Source organism: Nerophis ophidion, linkage group LG09 (genome assembly GCF_033978795.1).
Source record: "Nerophis ophidion isolate RoL-2023_Sa linkage group LG09, RoL_Noph_v1.0, whole genome shotgun sequence".
NCBI lineage: Eukaryota > Metazoa > Chordata > Actinopteri > Syngnathiformes > Syngnathidae > Nerophis > Nerophis ophidion.
Window position 1 is genome coordinate 66,089,333 of NC_084619.1, and position 25,913 is coordinate 66,115,245.

Genomic DNA, 25,913 nt, shown 5'->3' on the forward strand with positions numbered 1-25,913 from the left:
TATATTACCCTACTATGAAAATGACTTTAAAAGTCTTATATAAGTGTTATAATGAAGGCAACACATGATGCAAGTGTCTATATTAGCCTACAATCAAAATGACTTTAAAAGTCTTATAAGAGTGTGTTTATGAAGATAACACATGATATAAGTGTCTATATTAGCCTGCTATCAACATGACTTTAAAAGTCTTATATAAGTGTTATAATGAAGGCAACACATGATGCAAGTGTCTATATTAGCCTACTATCAACATGACTTTAAAAGTCTTATACAAGTGTTATAATGAAGACAACACATGATGTAAGTGTCTATATTAGCCTACTATCAACATGACTTTAAAAGTCTTACATAAGTGTTATAATGAAGACAACACATGATGTAAGTGTCTATATTAGCCTACTATTAAAATGACTTTAAAAGTCTTATATAAGTGTTATAATGAAGACAACACATGATGTAAGTGTCTATATTAGCCTGCTATCAACATGACTTTAAAAGTCTTATATAAGTGTTATAATGAAGGCAACACATGATGTAAGTGTCTATATTAGCCTGCTATCAAAATGACTTTAAAAGTCTTATATAAGTGTTATAATGAAGGCAACACATGATGTAAGTGTCTATATTAGCCTGCTATCAACATGACTTTAAAAGTCTTATATAAGTGTTATAATGAAGGCAACACATGATGTAAGTGTCTATATTAGCCTACTATCAACATGACTTTAAAACTCTTATATAAGTGTTATAATGAAGGCAACACATGATGTGTCTATATTAGCCTGCTATCAACATGACTTTAAAAGTCTTATATAAGTGTTATAATGAAGACAACACATGATGTAAGTGTCTATATTAGCCTACTATTAAAATGACTTTAAAAGTCTTATACAAGTGTTATAATGAAGACAACACATGATGTAAGTGTCTATATTAGCCTACTATCAACATGACTTTAAAAGTCTTACATAAGTGTTATAATGAAGACAACACATGATGTAAGTGTCTATATTAGCCTACTATTAAAATGACTTTAAAAGTCTTATATAAGTGTTATAATGAAGACAACACATGATGTAAGTGTCTATATTAGCCTGCTATCAACATGACTTTAAAAGTCTTATATAAGTGTTATAATGAAGGCAACACATGATGTAAGTGTCTATATTAGCCTGCTATCAACATGACTTTAAAAGTCTTATATAAGTGTTATAATGAAGGCAACACATGATGTAAGTGTCTATATTAGCCTGCTATCAAAATGACTTTAAAACTCTTATATAAGTGTTATAATGAAGGCAACACATGATGTGTCTATATTAGCCTGCTATCAACATGACTTTAAAAGTCTTATATAAGTGTTATAATGAAAGCAACACATGATGTAAGTGTCTATATTACCCTACTATCAAAATGACTTTAAAAGTCTTATATAAGTGTTATAATGAAGGCAACACATGATGTAAGTGTCTATATTAGCCTGCTATCAACATGACCTTAAAAGTCTTATATAAGTGTTATAATGAAGGCAACACATGATGTAAGTGTCTATATTACCCTACTATCAAAATGACTTTAAAAGTCTTATATAAGTGTTATAATGAAGGCAACACATGATGTAAGTGTCTATATTACCCTACTATGAAAATGACTTTAAAAGTCTTATATAAGTGTTATAATGAAGGCAACACATGATGCAAGTGTCTATATTAGCCTACAATCAAAATGACTTTAAAAGTCTTATAAGAGTGTGTTTATGAAGATAACACATGATATAAGTGTCTATATTAGCCTGCTATCAACATGACTTTAAAAGTCTTATATAAGTGTTATAATGAAGGCAACACATGATGCAAGTGTCTATATTAGCCTACTATCAACATGACTTTAAAAGTCTTATACAAGTGTTATAATGAAGACAACACATGATGTAAGTGTCTATATTAGCCTACTATCAACATGACTTTAAAAGTCTTACATAAGTGTTATAATGAAGACAACACATGATGTAAGTGTCTATATTAGCCTGCTATTAAAATGACTTTAAAAGTCTTATATAAGTGTTATAATGAAGACAACACATGATGTAAGTGTCTATATTAGCTATATTCGCCTACTATCAAAATGACTTTAAAAGTCTTATATGAGTGTTATTATGAAGACAACACATAATGTAAGTGTTTATATTAGCATTATTAGCCTATGATCAATTAAAAGTATTATATAAGTATTATAATGAAGGCGACACATGATGCAAGTGTTTATATCAGCCTACTATCAACATGACTTTAATAGTCTTATACAAGTGTTATAATGAAGGCAACACATGATGCAAGTGTCTATATTAGCCTACTATCAACATGACTTTAAAAGTCTTATATAAGTGTTATAATGAAGGCAACACATGATGCAAGTTTCTATATCAGCCTACTATCAACATGACTTTAAAAGTCTTATACAAGTGTTATAATGAAGACAACACATGATGTAAGTGTCTATATTAGCCTACTATCAAAATTACTTTAAAAGTCTTATAAGAGTGTGTTTATGAAGACAACACATAATGTAAGTGTTTATATTAGCATTATTAGCCTATGATCAATTAAAAGTATTATATAAGTATTATAATGAAGGCAACACATGATGCAAGTGTCTATGTCAGCTTACTTTCAACATGACTTTAAAAGTCCTATATAAGTGTTATAATGAAGGCAACACATGATGCAAGTGTCTACATTAGCCTACTAACAAAATGACTTTAAAAGTCTTATATGAGTGTTATTATGAAGGCAACACATAATGTAAGTGTTTATATTAGCATTATTAGCCTATGAGCAATTAAAATTATTATATAAGTATTATAATGAAGGTACACCTGATGCAAGTGTCTATGTCAGCCTACTTTCAACATGACTTTAATAGTCTTATATAAGTGTTAAAATGAAGGCAACCCATGATGCAAGTGTCTACATTAGCCTACTATCAACATGACTTTAAAAGTCTTACATAAGTGTTATAATGAAGACAACACATGATGTAAGTGTCTATATTATTGATAATAGCCTACTATGAAAATGACTTTAAAAGTCTTGTAAAAGTGTTATAATGAATACAACACATGATATAAGTGTCTATATTAGCCTGCTATCAAAATGACTTTAAAAGTCTTATATAAGTGTTATAATGAAGGCAACACATGATGCAAGTGTCTATATTAGCCTACTATCAACATGACTTTAAAAGTCTTATATAAGTGTTATAATGAAGGCAACAAATGATGCAAGTGTCTATATTAGCCTACTATCAAAATGACTTTAAAAGTCTTATATAAGTGTTAGAATGAAGGCAACACATGATGTAAGTGTCTATATTATTGATAATAGCCTACTATGAAAATGACTTTAAAGGTCTTATATAAGTGTTATAATGAAGACAACACATGATGTAAGTGTCTATTTTAGCTATATTAGCCTACTATCAACATGACTTTAAAAGTCTTATATAAGTGTTAGAATGAAGGCAACACATGATGTAAGTGTCTATATTATTGATAATAGCCTACTATGAAAATGACTTTAAAGGTCTTATATAAGTGTTATAATGAAGACAACACATGATGTAAGTGTCTATATTAGCCTACTATCAAACTGACTTTAAAAGTCTTATAAGTGTTGTAATTAAGACAACACATGATGTAAGTGTCTATATTAGCCTACTATCAAAATGACTTTAAAAGTGTTATAATGAAGGCAACACATGATGTAAGTGTCTACATTAGTTATATTAGCTTACTAACAATCAAAAGTTTAATATAAGTGTTATAATGAAGATAACACATGATGGGTCTATATTATCGATAATACCCTACGATCAAAATCGCTTTAAAAGTTTTATATACGTGTTTTAATGAATGCAACACAAGACGTAAGTGTCTATATTAGCTATATTAGCCTACTATTAAAATGAATATGTGTCGCAGACTGACACAAATCTTCGTTGACAGAAATGTGGAGATACAATATTTATTCAACACATTTTTACAAAATTATAAAACATTAATAACACTTCTCAGAAGGTAAGATAACTTCTCTAAATGACTGGCTTTTAACGGCCAAGGCTATAGATGTGTGTGCCTGAGCTAAAGGAAACGGCTGGCTGTCTTCTTTTAATAGATTAATTACATTCTTTGCAGGCTAGGTACTGTTTGCTGTGGTCTGGAACAACATGGCACACAAACAACTGTCAGAAATGCAGCCAAGTTAACATACAGAAAATGTGTCATGAACACGCAAAACTAAATGATATACAAAAAGATAAAAGTAAAGGATATTAAATGAGCTCACATATGTCTACATAATGATGCAATATGTACATACAGCTTGCCTGAATAGCATGTTTGCATGGATTAGCTTGCAGTCATGCACTGACCAAATATGCCTGATTAGCACACCAATAACAACAACAAAGCTCATCTTTGTGTGTTTACGCACAGCATAAAACGTTTGGTGGACAAAATGAGACAAAGAAGGAATGGAAGATTTCACATGTAAACAAACTGTTGCGTCACAGTCCACACCATGGTGAGTTCAAGAACCGCCAAAATGAGTAGGACAAAAGGATATTCGCCAAATAGTGCCATCGGTGAAGCATACATTCGCGCACAGCATGAAACGTTTGGTGGACAAAATGAAACAAAGAAGGAGTGGAAGATTTCACATGTAAACAAACTGTTGCGTCACAGTCCACACCATGAAGTGAAGTGAATTATATTTATATAGCGCTTTTCTCAAGTGACTCAAAGCGCTTTACATAGTGAAACCCAATATCTAAGTTACATTTAAACCAGTGTGGGTGGCACTGGGAGCAGGTGGGTCAAGTGTCTTGCCCAAAGACACAACGGCAGTGACTAGGATGGCAGAAGCGGCAATCGAACCTGCAACCCTCAAGTTGCTGGCACGGCCACTCTACCAACCGAGCTATGGCGCCCCATGGTGAGTTCAAGAACCGCCAAAATGAGTAGGGCAAAAGGATATTCGCCAAATAGTGTCATCCGTGAAGCATACATTCGCGCACAGCATGAAACGTTTGTTGGACAAAATGAGACAAAGAAGGAGTGGAAGATTTTACATGTAAACAAACTGTTGCTTCACAGTCCACACCATGGGGAGTTCAAGAACCGCCAAAATGAGTAAGCAAAAACGATGTTCGCCAAATAGTGTCACCAGTGAAGCATGCATTCGCGCACAGCATTAAACGTTTGGTGGACAAAATTAGAAAAAGAAGGAGTGGAAGATTCCGCATGTAAACAAACTGTTGCGTCACAGACCACACCATGGCAACTTCAAGAACCGCAGAAATGAGTAGGGCAAAATTATGTTTGCCAAATAGTGTCATCGGTGAAGCATACATTCGCGCACAGCATTAAACGTTTGGTGGACAAAATGAGACAAAGAAGGAGTGGAAGATTTCACTTGTAAACAAACTGTTGCGTCTCAGTCCACACCATGGCAACTTCAAGAACCGCAGAAATGAGTAGGACAAAACGATGTTCAAAAAATAGTGTCATCGGTGAAGCATACATTCGCGCACAGTATAAGATATTTGGTGGACAAAATGAGACGAAGAAGGAGTGGAAGATTTCACATGTAAACAAACTGTTGCGTCACAGTCCATACCATGGTGAGTTCAAGAACCGCCAAAATGAGTAGGACAAAACGATGTTCACCAAATAGTGTCATCGGTGAAGCATACATTCGCGCACAGCATTAAACGTTTGGTGGACAAAATGAGACAAAGAAGAAGTGGAAGATTTCACATGTAAACACACTGGTGCGTCAAAGTCCACACCGTGGTGAGTTCAAGAACCGCCAAAATGAGTAGGACAAAATGATGATTGCCAAATAGTGTCATCGGTGAAGCATACATTCGCGCACAGCATAAGATATTTGGTGGACAAAATGAGACAAAAAAGGAGTGGAAGATTTCTCATGTAAACAAACTATTGCGTCGCAGTCCACACCATGGTGAGTTCAAGAACCGCCAAAATGAGTAGGACAAAACAATGTTCGCCAAATAGTGTCATCGGTGAAGCATACATTCGCACACAGCATAAAACGTTTGGTGGACAAAATTAGACAAAAGGAGTGGAAGATTTCACATGTAAACAAACTGTTGCTTCACAGTCCACACCATGGGGGGTTCAAGAACCGCCAAAATGAGTAAGACAAAACGATGTTCGCCAAATAGTGTCACCAGTGAAGCATGCATTTGTGCACAGCATTAAACATTTGGTGGACAAAATTAGACAAAGGAGTGGACGATTTCACATGTAAAAAAACAGTTGTGTCACAGTCCACACCAGGGTGAGTTCAAGAAGCGCCAAAATGAGTAGGGCAAAACGATATTCGCCAAATAGTGTCATCGGTGAAGCACAGAATAAAACGTTTGGTGGACAAAATGAGACAAAGAAGGAGTGGAAGATTTCACATCTAAACAAACTGTTGCGTCACAGTCCATACCGGCGTGAGTTCAAGAACCGCCAAAATGAGTAGGACAAAACAATGTTCGCCAAATAGGGTCATCGGTGAAGCACACATTCGCGCACAGCATAAAACGTTTGGTGGACAAAATTAGACAAAAGGAGTGGAAGATTTTAAATGTAAACAAACTGTTGCGTCACAGTCCACACCATGGGAAGTTCAAGAACTGCCAAAATGAGTAAGACAAAACGATGTTCGCCAAATAGTGTCATCGGTGAAGCATACATTCGCGCACAGCATTAAACGTTTGGTGGACAAAATTAGACAAAGGAGTGGACGATTTCACATGTAAAAAAACTGTTGTGTCACAGTCCACACCGGGGTGAGTTCAAGAACCGCCAAAATGAGTAGGACAAAACGATGTTCGCCAAATAGAGTCATCGGTGAAGCATACATTCACGCACAGCATAAAACATTTGGTGGACAAAATGAGACAAAGAAGGAGTGGAAGATTTCACATGTAAACAAACTGTTGCGTCACAGTCCACACCATGGCAACTTCAAGAACTGCAGAAATGAGTAGGACATAACGATGTTCAAAAAATAGTGTCATTGGTGAAGCATACATTAGCTCACAGCATAAGATATTTGGTGGACAAAATGAGACGAAGAAGGAGTGGAAGATTTCACATGTAAACCAACTGTTGCGTCACAGTCCATACCATGGTGAGTTCAAGAACCGCCATAATGAGTAGGACAAAACGATGTTCACCAAATAGTGTCATCGGTGAAGCATACATTCACGCACAGCATGAAACATTTGGTGGACAAAATGAGACAAAAAAGGAGTGGAAGATTTCACATGTAAACAAACTGTTGCGTCACAGTCCATACCATGTTGAGTTCAAGAACCGCCAAAATGAGTAGGACAAAACGATTTTCGCCAAATAGGGTCATCGGTGAAGCATACATTCGCGCACAGCATTAAACGTTTGGTGGACAAAATTAGACAAAAGGAGTGGAATATTTTAAATGTAAACAAACTGTTGCGTCACAGTCCACACCATGGGAAGTTCAAGAACTGCCAAAATGAGTAAGACAAAACGATGTTCGCCAAATAGTGTCATCGGTGAAGCATACATTCGCGCACAGCATTAAATGTTTGGTGGACAAAATTAGACAAAGGAGTGGACGATTTCACATGTAAAAAAACTGTTGTGTCACAGTCCACACCATGGTGGGTTCAAGAACCGCCAAAATGAGTAGGACAAAACGATGTTCGCCAAATAGTGTCATCGGTGAAGCATACATTCACGCACAGCATAAAACATTTGGTGGACAAAATGAGACAAAAATGGAGTGGAAGATTTCACATGTAAACAAACTGTTGCGTCACAGTCCACATAATGGTGGGTTCAAGAACCGCAGAAATGAGTAGGACAAAACGATGTTCAAAAAATAGTGTCATCGGTGAAGCATACATTCGCGCACAGCATTAAACGTTTGGTGGACAAAATTAGACAAAAGGAGTGGAAGATTTTAAATGTAAACAAACTGTTGCGTCACAGTCCACACCATGGTGAGTTCAAGAACCGCCAAAACAATGTTCGCCAAATAGGGTCATCGGTGAAGCATACATTCGCGCACAGCATTAAACGTTTGGTGGACAAAATTAGACAAAAAAGGAGTGGAAGATTTTAAATGTAAACAAACTTACAGTTGTTTGTGTCATGTTTGTCCTCAAACTAAAAACATACTAAAACAAAAGAAATATTTCCTCCCCCATCTTTTTCCATTTTCAATCCTTTTTTAAAAATGCTCCAGGGAGTCATTAGGGTGGCACTAAAGACCTCCGGGTTGCTGACCCCCGGTTTAACGGGTTAGTTGTGTTCATGGGAGTTAGGTCAAACCAATGCAGAGTGAGATGAAAATAGCTCTAGCCCGACATTAGCGCTCCATTTTGTCCGGACAAAAGACCTCTTCACTACTTCCTTCTGCGAGGGCCTAGAATCCGTTGATCAGATTAGACACTTTTCTCCCAGCTGAGTCCAGGTCTGCGTGGCAAAGTCACCATGCTTTGGTTCAGTGGGAGGGAGAGTCGTAAACACAACAATGCAACGATGGCTTCTTGCCATGCAGAGAGTTGTAAGAATTGTTCCCACAACAATAAAACACCACTTGCACAATCATTCTAGGTTTTATTTGTACCAAGGGGGCTTCCATAGAGGCTCCTGGGCCAAGATGATGTCATTAGTGGGCTACCACAACTAGGGTTGTCCCCATTGGTGCCGGTACCAAAATGTATTTCGATACTTTTCTAAATAAAGGGGACCACAAAAAAAAATGCAATTATTGGCTTTATTTTAACAAAAAAATATTAGGGTAGATGAAACATATGTTTATTATTGTCATTTAGTCCTTAAATAAAATAGACAACTTGTCTTTTAGTAATAAGTAAACAAACAAAGACTCCTAATTAGTCGTATGCTGTAACATATTGTGTCATTTATACACCTATTATTTTGTACACATTATGAGGGACAAACTGTAAAAATATTTTTTTAATCTACTGGTTCATTTACTGTTAATATCTGCTTATTTTCTGTTTGAACATGTTCTATCTACACTTCTGTTAAAATGTAATAATCACTTATTCTTCTCTTCTTTAATACTTGACATTCGTTTTGGATGATACCACACATTTAGGTATCGATCCAACACCAAGTAGTTACAGGATCGTACAATAAAATATAATACCTGATAAACAAATGATGATTTGGTTAAGAAATACTGATGTAAAGGGTAGGTGTCGCGCTGTTTTCTGTTTTAACATGTTCTATCTACACTTCTGTTAAAATGTAATAATCACTTATTCTTCTCTTCTTTGATACTTGACATTAGTTTTGGATGATACCGCACATTTAGGCATCGATCCGACACCAAGTAGTTACAGGATCGTACAATAAAATATAATACCTGATACACCAATGATAATATGGTTAAGAAATACTGATGTAAAGGGTAGGTGTCGCACTGTTTTCTGTTTTAACATGTTCTATCTACACTTCTGTTAAAATGTAATAATCACTTATTCTTCTCTTCTTTGATACTTGACATTAGTTTTGGATGATACCACACATTTAGGTATCGATCCAACACCAAGTAGTTACAGGATCATACAATAAAATATAATACCTGATAAACCAATAATAATATGGTTAAGAAATACTGATGTAAAGGGTAGGTGTCGCGCTGTTTTCTGTTTTAACATGTTCAATCTACACTTCTGTTAAAATGTAATAATAACTTATTCTTCTCTTCTTTGGTACTTGACATTCGTTTTGGATGATACCGCACATTTAGGTATCGATCCAACACCAAGTAGTTACAGGATCATACAATAAAATATAATACCTGATAAACCAATAATAATATGGTTAAGAAATACTGATGTAAAGGGTAGGTGTCGCGCTGTTTTCTGTTTTAACATGTTCAATCTACACTTCTGTTAAAATGTAATAATAACTTATTCTTCTCTTCTTTGGTACTTGACATTCGTTTTGGATGATACCGCACATTTAGGTATCGATCCAACACCAAGTAGTTACAGGATCGTACAATAAAATATAATACCTGATAAACCAATAATAATATGGTTAAGAAATACTGATGTAAAGGGTAGGTGTCGCACTGTTTTCTGTTTTAACATGTTCTATCTACACTTCTGTTAAAATGTATCAATAATTTATTCTTCTCTTCTTTGATACTTTACATTAGTTTTGGATGATACCACACATTTAGGTATCGATCCGACACCAAGTAGTTACAGGATCGTACAATAAAATATAATACCTGATAAACCGATGATAATATGGTTAAGAAATATTGATGTAAAGGGTAGGTGTCGCACTGTTTTCTGTTTTAACATGTTCTATCTACACTTCTGTTAAAATGTAATAATAATTTATTCTTCTCTTCTTTGATACTTGACATTAGTTTTGGATGATACCACACATTTAGGTATCGATCCGACACCAAGTAGTTACAGGATCGTACAATAAAATATAATACCTGATAAACCAATGATAATATGGTTAAGAAATATTGATGTAAAGGGTAGGTGTTGCGCTGTTTTCTGTTTTAACATGTTCTATCTACACTTCTGTTAAAATGTATTAATCATTTATACTTCTCTTCTTTGATACTTTACATTAGCACACATTAAAGTATCGATCCGATACCAAGTAGTTACAGGATCATACAATGGTCATGTTCAAAGTCCTCATGTGTCCAGGGACGTATTTACTGACTTTATAAACATAATTGGATTTTTTTTTTTAAAGGAAAAAAGATTTTGTGACGATAAAAAATATTGATGTAATCATAGTTGTATCGACTCGATACACTCCTGTACTTGGTATCATTACAGTGGATGTCAGGTGTAGATCCACCCATGGCATTTGTTTACATTGCGACGCCGGTGAGCTATTGTTTCCTCCTACGGTGTGTAGTGAAGCATGTTTAGCTATTCCTCGTCCTCCAGTGATAATGCTACTTGTAAAAAACATACTTTATTTGTCGCCATGGAGGCCAGGATTAGTGATTTAGAAGTAGCTAAAACTCTGCAGACTGGAGATGGATGTCTTAACTTCATTTTTCTTGACTTTTTACACCAAAATGCGTCCGTTCTCCCTTTTCTGTCTACACACTGTGTCTGCTTGTAAGTACTCTGTGTGTGCGCGCTGCCGAACATGCTCCTCCGCTCGTAAAACCAGCAATGTCACCACGTGGCAAGGAATGGGGAAGCGGTAATTTTTTAAACATAGTATAGTACCGCTTTTGATTCATTAGTACCATACTAGTACCGGTGTACCCTAAAACCCAAGGACACACCCTTAAATTCACATCGGACAGCCAGTTCAGATCAAATCTTGGTGTCGACTAACATTTTTGCAGTAGTTAAAAAAATAGCAGCCATATAAAATACTTTTAAGATTTTAATAATCTTTTTTAATTAAAAAGTTTGTGAGGCCCTGCTAAATAAAGTCCATAGAACATTTAGTTTTCTCCTACCTGGCAAAAAAGGAATAATCCTCTTTTTGGGGTCCTTCTGTCCTCCTTCAATGGGGAACTTGTCGAGTATCCGCATCTAGGGGTGGAAAAAAAAGATTTATTAATATGATTATTAGGAGAAAGAAGTATCAATTTAATTTTCATGTAAAACACATTTGACTTACAACACACGAGGTTATTTACGACACACACACTTTAACGTGGGAAATGAAACGTCATCAGCATTTTTGTGCTTTTTGTCAAATAATTGCTCAGCCTATACAAGGAAATGAATTCATACAAAGTCAGTTTTACATACCTGTGATAATATAGTTTTTATATTTAAAAAATACATACCGTATTTCCTTGAATTGCCGGCGGGGCGCTAATTAATTTAAAACCTCTTCTCACTCCTGCGCTTACCAAAGGCATGGGGTAAAAGTAAGCATGCGCTAATTACTTTAAAACCTCTTTTCACTTTGGCACTTACCAAAGGCATGCAGTAAAAATTTGAGTGTGATGTAAGCGTGGACATTGAATCCTACTGAATAGCTCTTAATCTTTTTCCCTGTATGCGATTTCAAATTGAAATCAGCCTCCTCCATTTTGAAAATGATGACAGGTTTGACTCGGCGGTAATACTAAGCATGCGCTAATTATTTTGAGAAGCGAGTTTGACCCCCAGTAATTCAAGGCAAGCGCATACTATATGTTGTGCGGCAATTCAAGTAAATACAGTATGTATTAATTACTTTATTTGTTATTATCCATCCATCCATCTATCCATTTCCTACCGCTTATTCCCTATGGGGTCGCGACTGCAATTGGGCGGAAGGCGGGATACACCCTGGACAAGTCGCCACTATTTGTTATTATTATTAAGTTTATTTTAATTTTTTGTATTTTGTTTATTTTCTTACATCACTAATGTTTTACAAAAATAGTTTTCTCTTTGTTATTTACTTTAACATTATTATTATACTATACTTTATCAAAATGTGTTATAGTAAAAACTGATTTAATAAATTATGTTTTGCTTCCTTACATCACTGCATACCAATGATATTTTACAAAAATAGTTTTGTATTTATTATTTACTTTAACATTATTACTATAATCCATTTTATGAAAATGTGTTATCGTAATAACTTATTTATTGAATTATGTTTAGCTTTCTTACATCGCTGCATACCAAAAATATTTTACAAAAACAGTTTTGTATTTATTATTTACTTTAACATTATTATTATAACATACTTTATCAAAATGTGTTATAGCAAAAACTGATTTAATAAATTATGTTTTGCTTTCTTACATCACTGCATACCAATGAAATTTTACAAAAATAGTTTTGTATTTATTATTTACTTTAACATTATTACTATAATCCATTTTATGAAAATGTGTTATCGTAATAACTTATTTATTGAATTATGTTTAGCTTTCTTACATCGCTGCATACCAAAAATATTTTACAAAAACAGTTTTGTATTTATTATTTACTTTAACATTATTATTATAATCCACTTTATGAAAATGTGTTATCGTAACAACTTATTCAATAAATTATGTTTTGCTTTCTTACATCACTGCATACCAATGAAATTTTACAAAAATACTTTTGTATTTATTATTTACTTCAACATTATTATTATAATATACTTTATCAAAATGTGTTATAGTAAAAACTTAATAAATTATGTTTTGCTTTCTTACATCACTGCATACCAATGATATTTTACAAAAATAGTTTTGTATTTATTATTTACTTTAACATTATTATTATAATATACTTTGTCAAAATGTGTTATAGTAAAAACTTAATAAATTATGTTTTGCTTTCTTACATCACTGCATACCAATGAAATTTTACAAAAATAGTTTTGTATTTATTTATTCTAACATTATTATAATATACTTTATCAAAATGTGTTATAATAAAAACTGATTTAATAAATTATATTTTGCTTTCTTACATCACTGCATACCAATGAAATTTTACAAAAATAGTTTTGTATTTATTTATTCTAACATTATTATAATATACTATATCAAAATGTGTTATAGTAAAAACTTATTTAATAAATTATGTTTTGCTTTCTTACATCACTGCATACCAATGAAATTTTACAAAAATAGTTTTGTATTTATTATTTACTTTAACATTATTACTATAATCCATTTTATGAAAATGTGTTATCGTAATAACTTATTTATTAAATTATGTTTTGCTTTCTTACATCACTGCATACCAAAAATATTTTACAAAAATAGTTTTCTATTTATTATTTACTTTAACATTATTACTATAATATACTTGATCAAAATGTGTTATAGTAAAAACTTATTTAATAATTATGTTTTGCTTTCTTACATCACTGCATACCAATGATATTTTACAAAAATAGTTTTGTATTTATTATTTACTTTAACATTATTATTATAATATACTTTATCAAAATGTGTTATCGTAAAAATGTATTTAATAAATTATGTTTTGTTTTCTTACATCACAGTCAGGCTTGTCCCTGACAGTTTGGTCTATGTCTTAGTTTTTCCTCTGCATTTGTCTTTGTTTCCTGTCTTTAGTTCCTGTCAGCACTCTTTTTTTGGTTCTCTTTCCTGTTTGTCTCCCTGAGTGCTGTGTCCCCTCAGCTGTGGCTGATTGGTACCTGGCCACACCTGGTGTCAATCAGCCAGGCACTATTTAGACCTGTTTTGTCCTCCAGTCAGTGCTGGATTATTGTTGTGTCGCGTCTTTGTCTACTTCTGTTCACTCTGCTCATGTCATAGTTCCGTCGTGTCACAGTAGGTGTTTTTATTCTGTGCCAAGTTTATTATCCGCCTCCGTGCGCGCCTTTTGTTGGTGCCCTTTTGGTTTGTTCTTGTTTTAGTGTTTAATTAAATCATGTTTTCTTACGCAATGCCTGCCTCCTTCTCTGCATCTTGGGGTTCGTCACCAACAATATGTGACAATTACTGCATACCAATGATATTTTACAAAAATTGTTTTCTGTTTATTAGGGCCCGCGACCCCAAAAGGGAATAAGCGGTAGAAATGGATGGATGTTTATTAGGGCCCGCATGGCCCATTGCAAAAGGACTCCCACAGGGAGTCCTTTGGCAATGGCCAAAGGACCTATTGTTTTTCATGCGTTTTATTATTATTCTTTATTAGGGTCCGCCAGGCCCATTTCATTATTAGGGTCCTTGGCCCATGGCAAAGGACTCTGGGCCAAGGACCCTATTGAAACTGGTGCGTTTTATTATTATTCCGCACCTATGCGCTGTAATTTGACCCCCTTAACATGCTTCAAAACTCACCAAATTTGACACACACATCGGTCTGGCATGCCTTCCCAACTTATTAGGCAGCCAAACCAGAAAAATCTAAATTGCGCGCTAGCGCCCCCTAGGAAGGAAAGAAAAACAGACTGCGTGTAACTTCCGTTAGGAATGTCGTACAGACATGAAACAAAAACTGTCACGTAGGTCTAACTTAGACCTACATTTCATAATTCTACCTTCTAGGGCAAAAATCAACAGGAAGTTGGAAAAAAACCCTTCAAAACAAAATTTTTGCAAAAAATTCAATTTTTGCCTCTTTGAGCTGAAATTTGACCCCCTTAAAATGCTTCAAAACTCACCAAACTTGGCACACACATCAGGACTGGCAGAAATTGCGATCTAATGAAAAAAAAACAAAAAAAACTAGAAATTTCGGTGGGAATGCCGGAAAGACATGAAACAAAAACTTCTATGTAGGTCTCACTTAGACCTACATTTAGATAATCGACATCCTTTGGCAAAAATCAACAGGAAGTTAAAAATTACCCCTTCCAAATAAAAGTTTTGTAAAAACCCATCACCTTTTTCAAACGTAAACTCCTCCGAGTGCGTTTGTCGTTTCGGCTTCAAACTTGCACAGGAGAGAGATTGATCCCTTTTGATTAAAACTATCCAACAAAGTTTTGATTACTGCTCCGGTTTTGATTTTACGTGCCTTCAAAGAACCCCTGCGCAAAGTTTCCTAAAAAATGTCATTTTTGCCTCTTTGAGCTGTAATTTGACCCCCTTAAAATGCTTCAAAGTGCAAGTTAAAGCTCTACTATGCAAAACAAAAGCCATTAATCAACAACATCCAGAAACGCCGATCTGTAATTTGACCCCCTTAACATGCTTCAAAACTCACCAAATTTTACACACACATCAGGAATAGTGAAAATTACCATCTAATAAAAGACCAAACCCCAAAAGTCAAAATTGCGCTCTAGCGCCCCCTAGGAAAAAACCCAGACAAAACTGCTTGTAACTTCTGTTAGGAATGTCGTAGAGACATGAAACAAAGACCTCTATGTAGGTCTGACTTAGACCAGGGCTTGGCAGCGGCCAAAAGCGGACCCGACAAACGCTGCTTGCAGCTTTAATTATTATTATTATTCCGCCGCCTCTTTGAACTGTAATTTGACCCCCTGAACATGCTTCAAAACTCACCAAATTTCACACACTCATCAGAACTGGCGAAAATTGCCATCTAATAAAAAACCAAACCCCAAAATTTAAAAATGCGCTCTAGCGCCCCCTACGAAAAAAAACAACCAGACTGCTTGTAACTTCCGTTAACAATGTCGTAGAGACATGAAACCAAAACCTCTATGTAGGACTGACTTAGACCTAGATTTCATAATTTTCATAAAAAATAAAAAACATTTTGGCAAAAACCCCATCAAAGCCAAATTTGCCTTAAAAAATGCTATTTTTGCCTCTTTGCGCTGTATTTTGACCTTCTCAAAATGCTTCAAAACTCACCAAACTTGACACACACATCAGGACTGGCAAAAATTAGGATCTAGTAAAAAAACAAAAAAAAAAAACAAAACTCAAAATTGCGCTGGAACGCAATTTTTGAATAAAACACAGAAAAAACTGCTCCTAGGAAGAAAACACAAACAAAACTGCCTGTAACTTCCGGTAGGAATGTTGGAGAGACATGAAACAAAAACTTCTATGTAGGTCTCACTTAGACCTACATTTTAATAACCAACATCCTTCAGCAAAAATCAACAGGAAGTTGGCAATTACCCCTTCAAAACAAAAGTTTTGTAAAAACCCGTCACCTTTCTTCAAACGTTGTCTCCTCTGAGCCCGTTTGTTGTTTCGGCTTCAAACTCGCACAGGAGAGAGTTTAAACCCTTCTGATTAAAAGCATTGAAGAGAGTTTTGATTACTGCTCCGGTTTTGATTTTACGACCCTTCAAAGATCAACTGAGCTGATGCTGCTGCGCTGCTGTTGTCTCAAGATGGCTACTACCACTGGATAAAAGTATTGGGACACTTATGGCTAACAGTAGACAATGACAATGTAAAAAGGAATTAAATCTTTTTTGTCCTCAAAATTCTACACACAATACCCTATAATAATAGTAGCTACTAACCATGCTTCTACCGCTTATCCGGGTTTGGGTCGCGGGGGCAGCAGCCAAAGGTGGGCCCGAGCAACGCTGCTTGCAGCTTTAATTTACTTTATTATTATTATCCACTTTCTCAAAATGTGTTATCGTAATAACTTATGTAATAAATGATGTTTTGCTTTCTTACATGACTGCATATATGTCCACATTACACACCTCTGTTCTTGTTCTCCTCCCTTTTAGAACATTTTATTCAATCCCACTGATTTATCCAGACATGACTCTAACTCGTAAACGTTTCTTTCTTTCGAAATAAATCTTTGCGATATGGTCCGAATGCAGACATACTTCCGCATTGGCCTCGTTCCAGATGTGCTTTGTTAAGCCGAAAAGCCTGTGAGCGTCAACTTTGAGGAGGACGGTAAAAGTTTGGACTTTCTGTGGTGGTTTTTCAATCAATCAATGTTTATTTATATAGCCCCAAATCACAAATGTCTCAAAGGACTGCACAAAGGATTACGACTACGACATCCTCGGAAGAACCCACAAAAGGGCAAGGAAAACTCACACCCAGTGGGACGCCAGTGACAATGCTGACTATGAGAAACCTTGGAGAGGACCTCAGATGGGGGCAACTCCCCCCCCCCCTCCCCCCTCTAGGGGACCGAAAGCAATGGATGTCGAGCGGGTCTAACATGATACTGTGAAAGTTCAATCCATAGTGGCTCCAACACAGCCGCGAGAGTTCAGTTCAAAGCGGATCCAAGACAGCAGCGAGAGTCCCGTCCACAGGAAACCATCCCAAGCGGAGGCGGATCAGCATCGTAGAGATGTCCCCAACCGATACACAGGCGAGCGGTCCATCCTGGGTCTCGACTCTGGACAGCCAGTACTTCATCCATGGTCATCGGACCGGACCCCCTCCACAAGGGAAGGGGGGGACAGAGGAGAAAAAGAAAAGAAGCGGCAGATCAACTGGTCTAAAAAGGAGGTCTATTTAACGGCTAGAGTATACAAATGAGTTTTAAGGTGAGACTTAAATGCTTCTACTGAGGTGGGATCTCAAACTGTTACCGGGAGGGCATTCCAGAGTACTGGAGCCCGAACGGAAAACGCTCTATAGCCCGCAGACTTTTTTTGGGGCTTTAGGAATCACTAATAAGCCGGAGTCTTATTGGTTCCTCCTCCGTTATTGCATCTGCTGCCTTGACAGAATCTCCGCATTTTTCTCACGCCGTGACTTTTTCCTTGCCTGCGCTCAAACTCTGGGAGGTTAAGAGAAGTTGTTTCCTTTGAAGAGAGCAGCTACTGTCATTGTGCTTCAAGTGCGGAGTGAAATGCTGACTCGTGAAACCGCACTTGCTTAAATGAGCAAAAACTCCATTCAAACACGTAACTTGGTGTTTTTATTTAACCACAGGTGCTTTCCTTGGGACACTATAGCTGCGAAATATGTCGAGTAGGTTTGTTTGTGTATCTGCGTGGAACCTCATAAGGTTTATATAAACACTGACCTTTTTTTTTTTGGTATGACCAGTAAGTAAGCACAAGCCACACACCGAGTTTCGGAAAGTACGTAACAAAATGGCAGCTAAGGAAAAAAACAACTAAGAAATACAAGAGATGGAAGACGCAGGTTATGGGAATTAATTAGCGAGAAGCCAACACCACAACTGCGTGAGCAAATAGTCAAACAGTTTAAGAACAACGTTTCTCAAAGTGAAATTGCAAGAAATTTAGGGATTTCAACATCTACGCTCCATGAAATCATCAAAAGATTCAGAAAATCTGGAGAAATCACTCCACGTAAGCGGCATGGCCAGAAAGTAACATTGAATGACCGTGACCTTTGATCCCTCAGACGGCACTGTATCATAAACCGAAATCAATCTCTAAAGGATATCACCACATGGGCTCAGGAATACTTCCGAAAACCACTGTCACTAAATACAGATCGTCGCTACATCTGTAAGTGCAAGTTAAAGCTCTAATAGGCAAAGCGAAAGCCATTTATCAACAACACCCAGAAATGCCGCCGGCTTCCCTGGGCCTGAGATCATCTAAGATGGACTGTGTTCTGTGGTCTGACAAGTCCACATTTCAAATTCGACACCGGACCAAAGGGGAAGCGAACCATCCAGACTGTTATCGACGCAAAGTTGAAAAGCCAGCATGTGTGATGGTATGGGGGTGCATTAGTGCCCAAGGCATGGGTAACTTACACATCTGTGAAGGCACCATTAATGCTGAAAGGTACATACAGGTTTTGGAACAACATATGCTGCCATCTAAGCGCCGTCTTTTTCATGGACGCCCCTGCTTATTTCAGCAAGACAATGCCAAACCACATGTTACAACAGCGTGGCTTTGTTAAAAAAAGTTTGGGTACTTTCCTGGCCCGCCTGCACTCCAGACCTGTCTCCCATGGAAAATGTGTGGCGCATTATGAAGCGTAAAATACAAAAGCAGAGACCCCGGACTGTTGAACGACTGAAGCTCTACATAAAACAAGAATGGGAAAGAATTCCACTTTCAAAGCTTCAACAATTAGTTTCCTCAGTTCCCAAACGTTTATTGAGTGTTGTTAAAAGAAAAGGTGAGGCAACACAGTGGTGAACATGCCCTTTCCCAACTACTTTGGCACGTGTTGCAGCCATGAAATTCCAAGTTAATTATTTGCAAAAAAAAATAAACCCTGTTTCCATATGAGTTGGGAAATTGTGTTAGATGTAAATATAAACAGAATACAATTATCTGCAAATCATTTTCAACCCATATTCAGTTGAATATGCTACAAAGACAACATATTTGATGTTCAAACTGATAAACATTTTTTTTGCAAATAATCATTAACTTTAGAATTTGATGCCAGCAACACGTGACAAAGAAGTTGGGAAAGGTGGCAAAAAATACTGATAAAGTTGAGGAATGCTCATCAAACACTTATTTGGAACATCCCACAGGTGTGCAGGGTAATTGGGAACAGGTGGGTGCCATGATTGGGTATAAAAGCAGCTTCCATGAAATGCTAAGTAATTCACAAGCAAGGACGGGGCGAGGTACACCCCTTTGTCCACAACTGCGTGAGCAAATAGTCAAACAGTTTAAGAACGACGTTTCTCAAAGTGCAATTGCAAGAAATTTTGGGATTTCAACATCTACGCTCCATAAAATCATCAAAATGTTCAGAGAATCTGGAGAAATCACGCCACGTAAGCGGCATGGCCGGAAACTAACATTGATTGACCGTGACCTTTGATCCCTCAGACGGCACTGTATCATAAACCGAAATCAATCTCTAAAGGATATCACCACATGGGCTCAGGAACACTTTCGAAAACCACTGCCACTAAATACAGTTGGTCATTACATCTGTAAGTGCAAAGTTAAAGCTCTAGTAGGCAAAGCGAAAGTAATTTATCAGCAACATCCAGAAATGCCGCCGGCTTCTCTGGGCCTGAGATCATCTAAGATGGACTGTGTTCTGTGGTCTGACAAGTCCACATTTCAAATTCGACATCATGTCATCCGGACCAAAGGGGAAGCGAACCATCCAGACTGTTATCGACGCAAAGTTCAAAATCCAGCATCTGTGATGGTATGGGGGTGTATTAGTGCCCAAAGCATGGGTAACTTACACATCTGTGAAGGCACCATTAATGCTGAAAGGTACATACAGGTTTTGGAACAACATATGCTGCCATCTAAGCGCCGTCTTTTTCATGGACGCCCCTGCTTATTTCAGCAAGACAATGCCAAGCCACATGTTACAACAGCGTGGCTTTGTTAAAAAAAGTGTGGGTACTTTCCTGGCCCGCCTGCAGTCCAGACCTGTCTCCCATCAAAAATGTGTGGCGCATTATGAAGCGTTAAATACGAAAGCGGAGACCCCGGATTGTTGAACGACTGAAGCTCTACATAAAACAAGAATGGGAAAGAATTCCACTTTCAAAGCTTCAACAATTAGTTTCCTCAGTTCCCAAACGTTTATTGAGTGTTGTTAAAAGAAAAGGTGAGGCAACACAGTGGTGAACATGCCCTTTCCCAACTACTTTGGCACGTGTTGCAGCCATGAAATTCCAAGTTAATTATTTGCAAAAAAAAATAAACCCTGTTTCCATATGAGTTGGGAAATTGTGTTAGATGTAAATATAAACGGAATACAATTATCTGCAAATCATTTTCAACCCATATTCAGTTGAATATGCTACAAAGACAACATATTTGATGCTCAAACTGATAAACATGTTGTTTTTTTCCGCAAATAATCATTAACTTTAGAATTTGATGCCAGCAACACGTGACAAAGAAGTTGGGAAAGGTGGCAATAAATACTGATAAAGTTGAGGAATGCTCATCAAACACTTATTTGGAACATCCCACAGGTGTGCAGGCTAATTGGGAACAGGTGGGTGCCATGATTGAAAACAGCTTCCCAAAAAATGCCCAGTCTTTCACAGGAAAGGATGGGGCGAGGTATACCCCTTTGTAAGCAAATAGTCAAACAGTTTAAGAACAACATTTCTCAAAGTGCAAATGCAAGAAATTTAGGGATTTCAACATCTACAGTCCATAAAATCATCAAAAGGTTCAGAGAATCTGGAGAAATCACTCCACGTAAGCGGCATGGCCAGAAACTAACATTGAATGACCGTGACCTTTGATCCCTCAGACGGCACTGTATCATAAACCGACATCAATCTCTAAAGGATATCACCACATGGGATCAGGAACACTTTCGAAAACCACTGTCACTAAATACAGATCGTCGCTATATCTGTAAGTGCAACGTTAAAGCTCTAGTAGGCAAAGCGAAAGCCATCTATCAACAACACCCAGAAATGCCGCCGGCTTCCCTGGGCCTGAGATCATCTAAGATGGACTGTGTTCTTTGGTCTGACAAGTCCACATTTCAAATTCGACATCATGTTATCCGGACCAAAGGGGAAGCAAACCATCCAGACTGTTATCGACGCAAAGTTCAAAATCCAGCATGTGTGATGGTATGGGGGTGCATTAGTGCCCAAAGCATGGGTAACTTACACATCTGTGAAGGCACCATTAATGCTGAAAGGTACATACAGGTTTTGGAACAACATATGCTGCCATTCTTCCGAGGATGTCGGAGTCATAGTGGTTTGTACAGTCCTTTGAGACATTTGTGATTTAGGGCTATATAAACAAACATTGATTGATTGATTGATTTAAGCGCTGTCTTTTTCATGGACGCCCCTGCTTATTTCAGCAAGACAATGCCAAGCCACATTCAGCAGGTGCGACAACAGCGTGGCTTCGCAAAAAAAGAGCGCATGTACTTTCCTGGACCGCCTGCAGTCCAGACATGTCTCCCATGGAAAATGTGCAGCGCATTATGAAGCGTAAAATACGAAATCGGACTGTTGAACGACTGAAGCTCTACATAAAACTAGAATGGGAAAGAATTCCACTTTCAAAGCTTCAACAATTAGTTTCCTCAGTTCCCAAACGTTTATTGAGTGTTGTTAAAAGACAAGGTGATGTAACACAGTGGTGAACATGCCCTTTCCCAACTACTTTGGCACGTGTTGCAGCCATGAAATTCCAAGTTAATTATTGTTTGCAAAAAAAAATAAAGTTTATGAGTTTGAACATCAAATATGTTGTCTTTGTAGTGCATTCAACTGAATATGGGTTGAAAAGGATTTGCAAATCATTGTATTCCGTTTATATTTACATCTAACACAATTTCCCAACTCATATGTACAAGCAGAACGGGTTTTCTTCTTCTTAATTCAACCTAAAGTGTTGGTTGCACTTTATTCCAAAAAGCTCTGAATGCATTGGCCTTTAATGTTGTTTACAATTTCCATAATTCATTTATATCTAATTCCCTGACCAGAAATAAGAAGAATATAGGAAACTTACCCAGTTTTTTTAAACACATTTTACGTAATAGAACTCACAGGGACGGGACAGCCAGCCAAATAAACAACAACACGGGCTAATAGACAAGAGAACTTGTTCCGAGTGGAATCTTAGGCCAGAGGAGGTCGGAGGAATGTTGGAGGGGGTGAGAGAATCTGACTCCAAGTCTGGCTGCTGTTTTGACATTCACTGACACTTTGTTTACTATAAAGAGATTAAGGTGAACTAGACTCTTCTTTTATATTGCATACGCCGGGTGACAAACTAACCATAGTGCTGACTTATGGAATAAAGCCAACAACATCTACGACATTGACCAAGTATGCCTTGCATTCACTTGTGTGTTTGGAAAGCCGTAGATATTATGTGACTTGGTGAATTGGCGCTCTTTACTTCTCCCAACGTCGTCTTAAAAAGTCATGAATTTTACTTTTGGAAACCGATACCGATAATTTTGAAACCGATCCCGATAATTTCCGATATTACATTTTAAAGCATTTATCGGCCGATAATATCGGCAGTCAGATATTCTCGGACATCTCTAAGTTGCAGAAATGATGTTCTTTACAAGTGTATGTACACTTTTGATCGCGACTGTATGTACGTACCACACTGCTATGCAGTGTGGTACGCCAGCTGCACTGAAGCAGACAAACGGGCGATTCAGAGGGTCTTAAAGTCGGCACAAAAAAATCATCGGCTGTCCCCTGCCCTCCCTGAAGGACTTACACAACTCCCGTTGCCTCAACAGAGCAAAACACATTACCAAGGACAGCACACACCCTGGCTTCCACCTGTTCGACTTGCTACCATCGGGCAGGCGCTACAGGTGCGTCAGAGACAGAACAAACAGGCTCAGAGACAGCTTCTTTCCCAAAGCCGTCACCATGTTGAACTTTAACTTATAATAATAATAATTCACCCTTATACAATATAATACCCTAATACCCTACTGTGCAATACTACCCTTCGAGTGCAATACGATCATTATTTATTACTTCGGTACTCCTGTCTTGCTCTGTATATTGTACAGTATTTGTATTTTGTACTTCTATAGTGTTTTGTATATTGTACAGAATTGCTTATTATTTTTATTGGATAGTAGTCTGTTTATTTCAATTGTTAGTTTTTCCTTTATTACCTGTTATGTCATTTATTTCACCCCATATTTGTTCCCACTACCGCACCTTAAGTTGGAGTCTTTAATCTCGTTATATGCAAATATAATGACAATAAAGTTAATTCTATTCTATTCTATGTTCTGAATTAACCAGATGTTGGTAGAGTAGCCAGAAATTGTACTCAAGTAAGAGTACTGATACTTTAGAGATGTGTTACTCAAGTAAAAGTAAGGAGTAGTCACCCAAATATTTACTTGAGTAAAAGTATAAAAATATGTTGTGGAAAAAAACTACTCAAGTACTGAGTAACTGATGAGTAACCTGTTCGTTTAATGATGACGGCAACAAGTAATGCAGAAAAACATAAAAATAGCAATGAACAAATTCCGAGCCAGGAATATCTCTTAAGCAACTGAAACAATAATATATATTAAATAATATATATTTGGTTTTATACTGTATTGAAAAAAAATGTGAAAATGCAACCTCATTATACTATTGGGTAAGTTTTACAGTATATTCATAAATGTAAGTTTCTCAATACCCGACCTGGTTTTTGTGCCTCTAAAAAAAGATTTAGAACTCTACATTAAAACACTCTACCTCTAAAAACCAAAAAGCTGTGAAAACAATGATGCTGTGTTCCAAATTTAAGTTATTTACTGAAATCGAGTGAGCCTATGGCTTTGCATTTTGTTTATTTTATATATATATATATATATATATATATATATATATATATATATATATATATATATATATATATATATATATATATATATATATATATATATATATATATATATATATATATATATATAAATGATAAATTGCATTCTATTTTAGTTACTTTGAATTTACAACCCCCTGGCGCTGTTTTGTACAGTTTTTATGCTGGTTTGTACTTACTTTGATTATTATTTTCAACTGTTTGTAAATGTTGAAATTTATAAATAAAGGTTTATAAAAAGTGTGCAGTTAATCATGTGACCGCCTGGCTCTGTTTGATTGGTGAAACGGAGTCAAACGTCACGAGTGACTGCATTTGATTGGTGAAACGCAGTCAAACGTCACCAGTGACTGCATTTGATTGGTGAGACGGAGTCAAATGTCACCAGTGACCGCATTTGATTGGTGAAACGCAGTCAAACGTCACCAGTGACTGCATTTGATTGGGTAAACGGAGTCAAACGTCACCAGTGACTGCATTTGATTGGTGAAACGCAGTAAACGTCACCAGTGACTGCATTTGATTGGTGGAACTGAGTCAAATGTCACCAGTGACCACATTTGATTGGTGAAACGCAGTCAAATGTCACCAGTGACTGCATTTGATTGGTGAAACGGAGTCAAACGTCACCAGTGAGTGCATTTGATTGGTAAAACGGAGTCAAACGTCACCAGTGACTGCATTTGATTTGTAAAAAGGAGAAAAACGTCCCTAGTGACTGCATTTGATTGGTGAAACGGAGTCAAACGTCCCCAGTGACTGCATTTAATTGGTGAAACAGAGTCAAACGTCACCAGTGACTGCATTTGATTGGTGAAACGGAGTCAAACGTCACCAGTGACTGCATTTGATTGGTGAAACTGAGTCAAACGTCACCAGTGACTCCTTTGATGGATGAAACGGAGTCAAACGCCACCAGTGACTGCATTTGATTGGGTAAACGGAGTCAAACATCACCAGTGACTGCATTTGATTGGTGAAACGCAGTAAACGTCACCAGTGACTGCATTTGATTGGTGGAACGGAGTCAAATGTCACCAGTGACTGCATTTGATTGGGTAAACGCAGTCAAACGTCACCAGTGACTGCATTTGATTGGTGAAACGGAGTCAAACGTCACCAGTAACTGCATTTGATTGGTGAAACATAGGATGTCGTAGTCGTAATGATTTGTGCAGTCCTTTGAGACATTTGTGATTTGGGGCTATATAAA

General features: G+C 36.7%; 1 protein-coding gene across 2 annotated transcripts in view; it reads right to left on the reverse strand.

Moving 5' to 3' along the window:
- Positions 1-25,913, reverse strand: part of sh3pxd2ab (SH3 and PX domains 2Ab) — a 228,941-nt gene that overhangs the window by 171,072 nt on the left and 31,956 nt on the right. For both annotated transcript variants that reach the window (XM_061911591.1, XM_061911589.1), the window contains exon 3: positions 11,556-11,631. In XM_061911591.1, the coding sequence (XP_061767575.1) occupies positions 11,556-11,631 (76 nt within the window). The remainder of the gene's footprint in view (positions 1-11,555; positions 11,632-25,913) is intronic.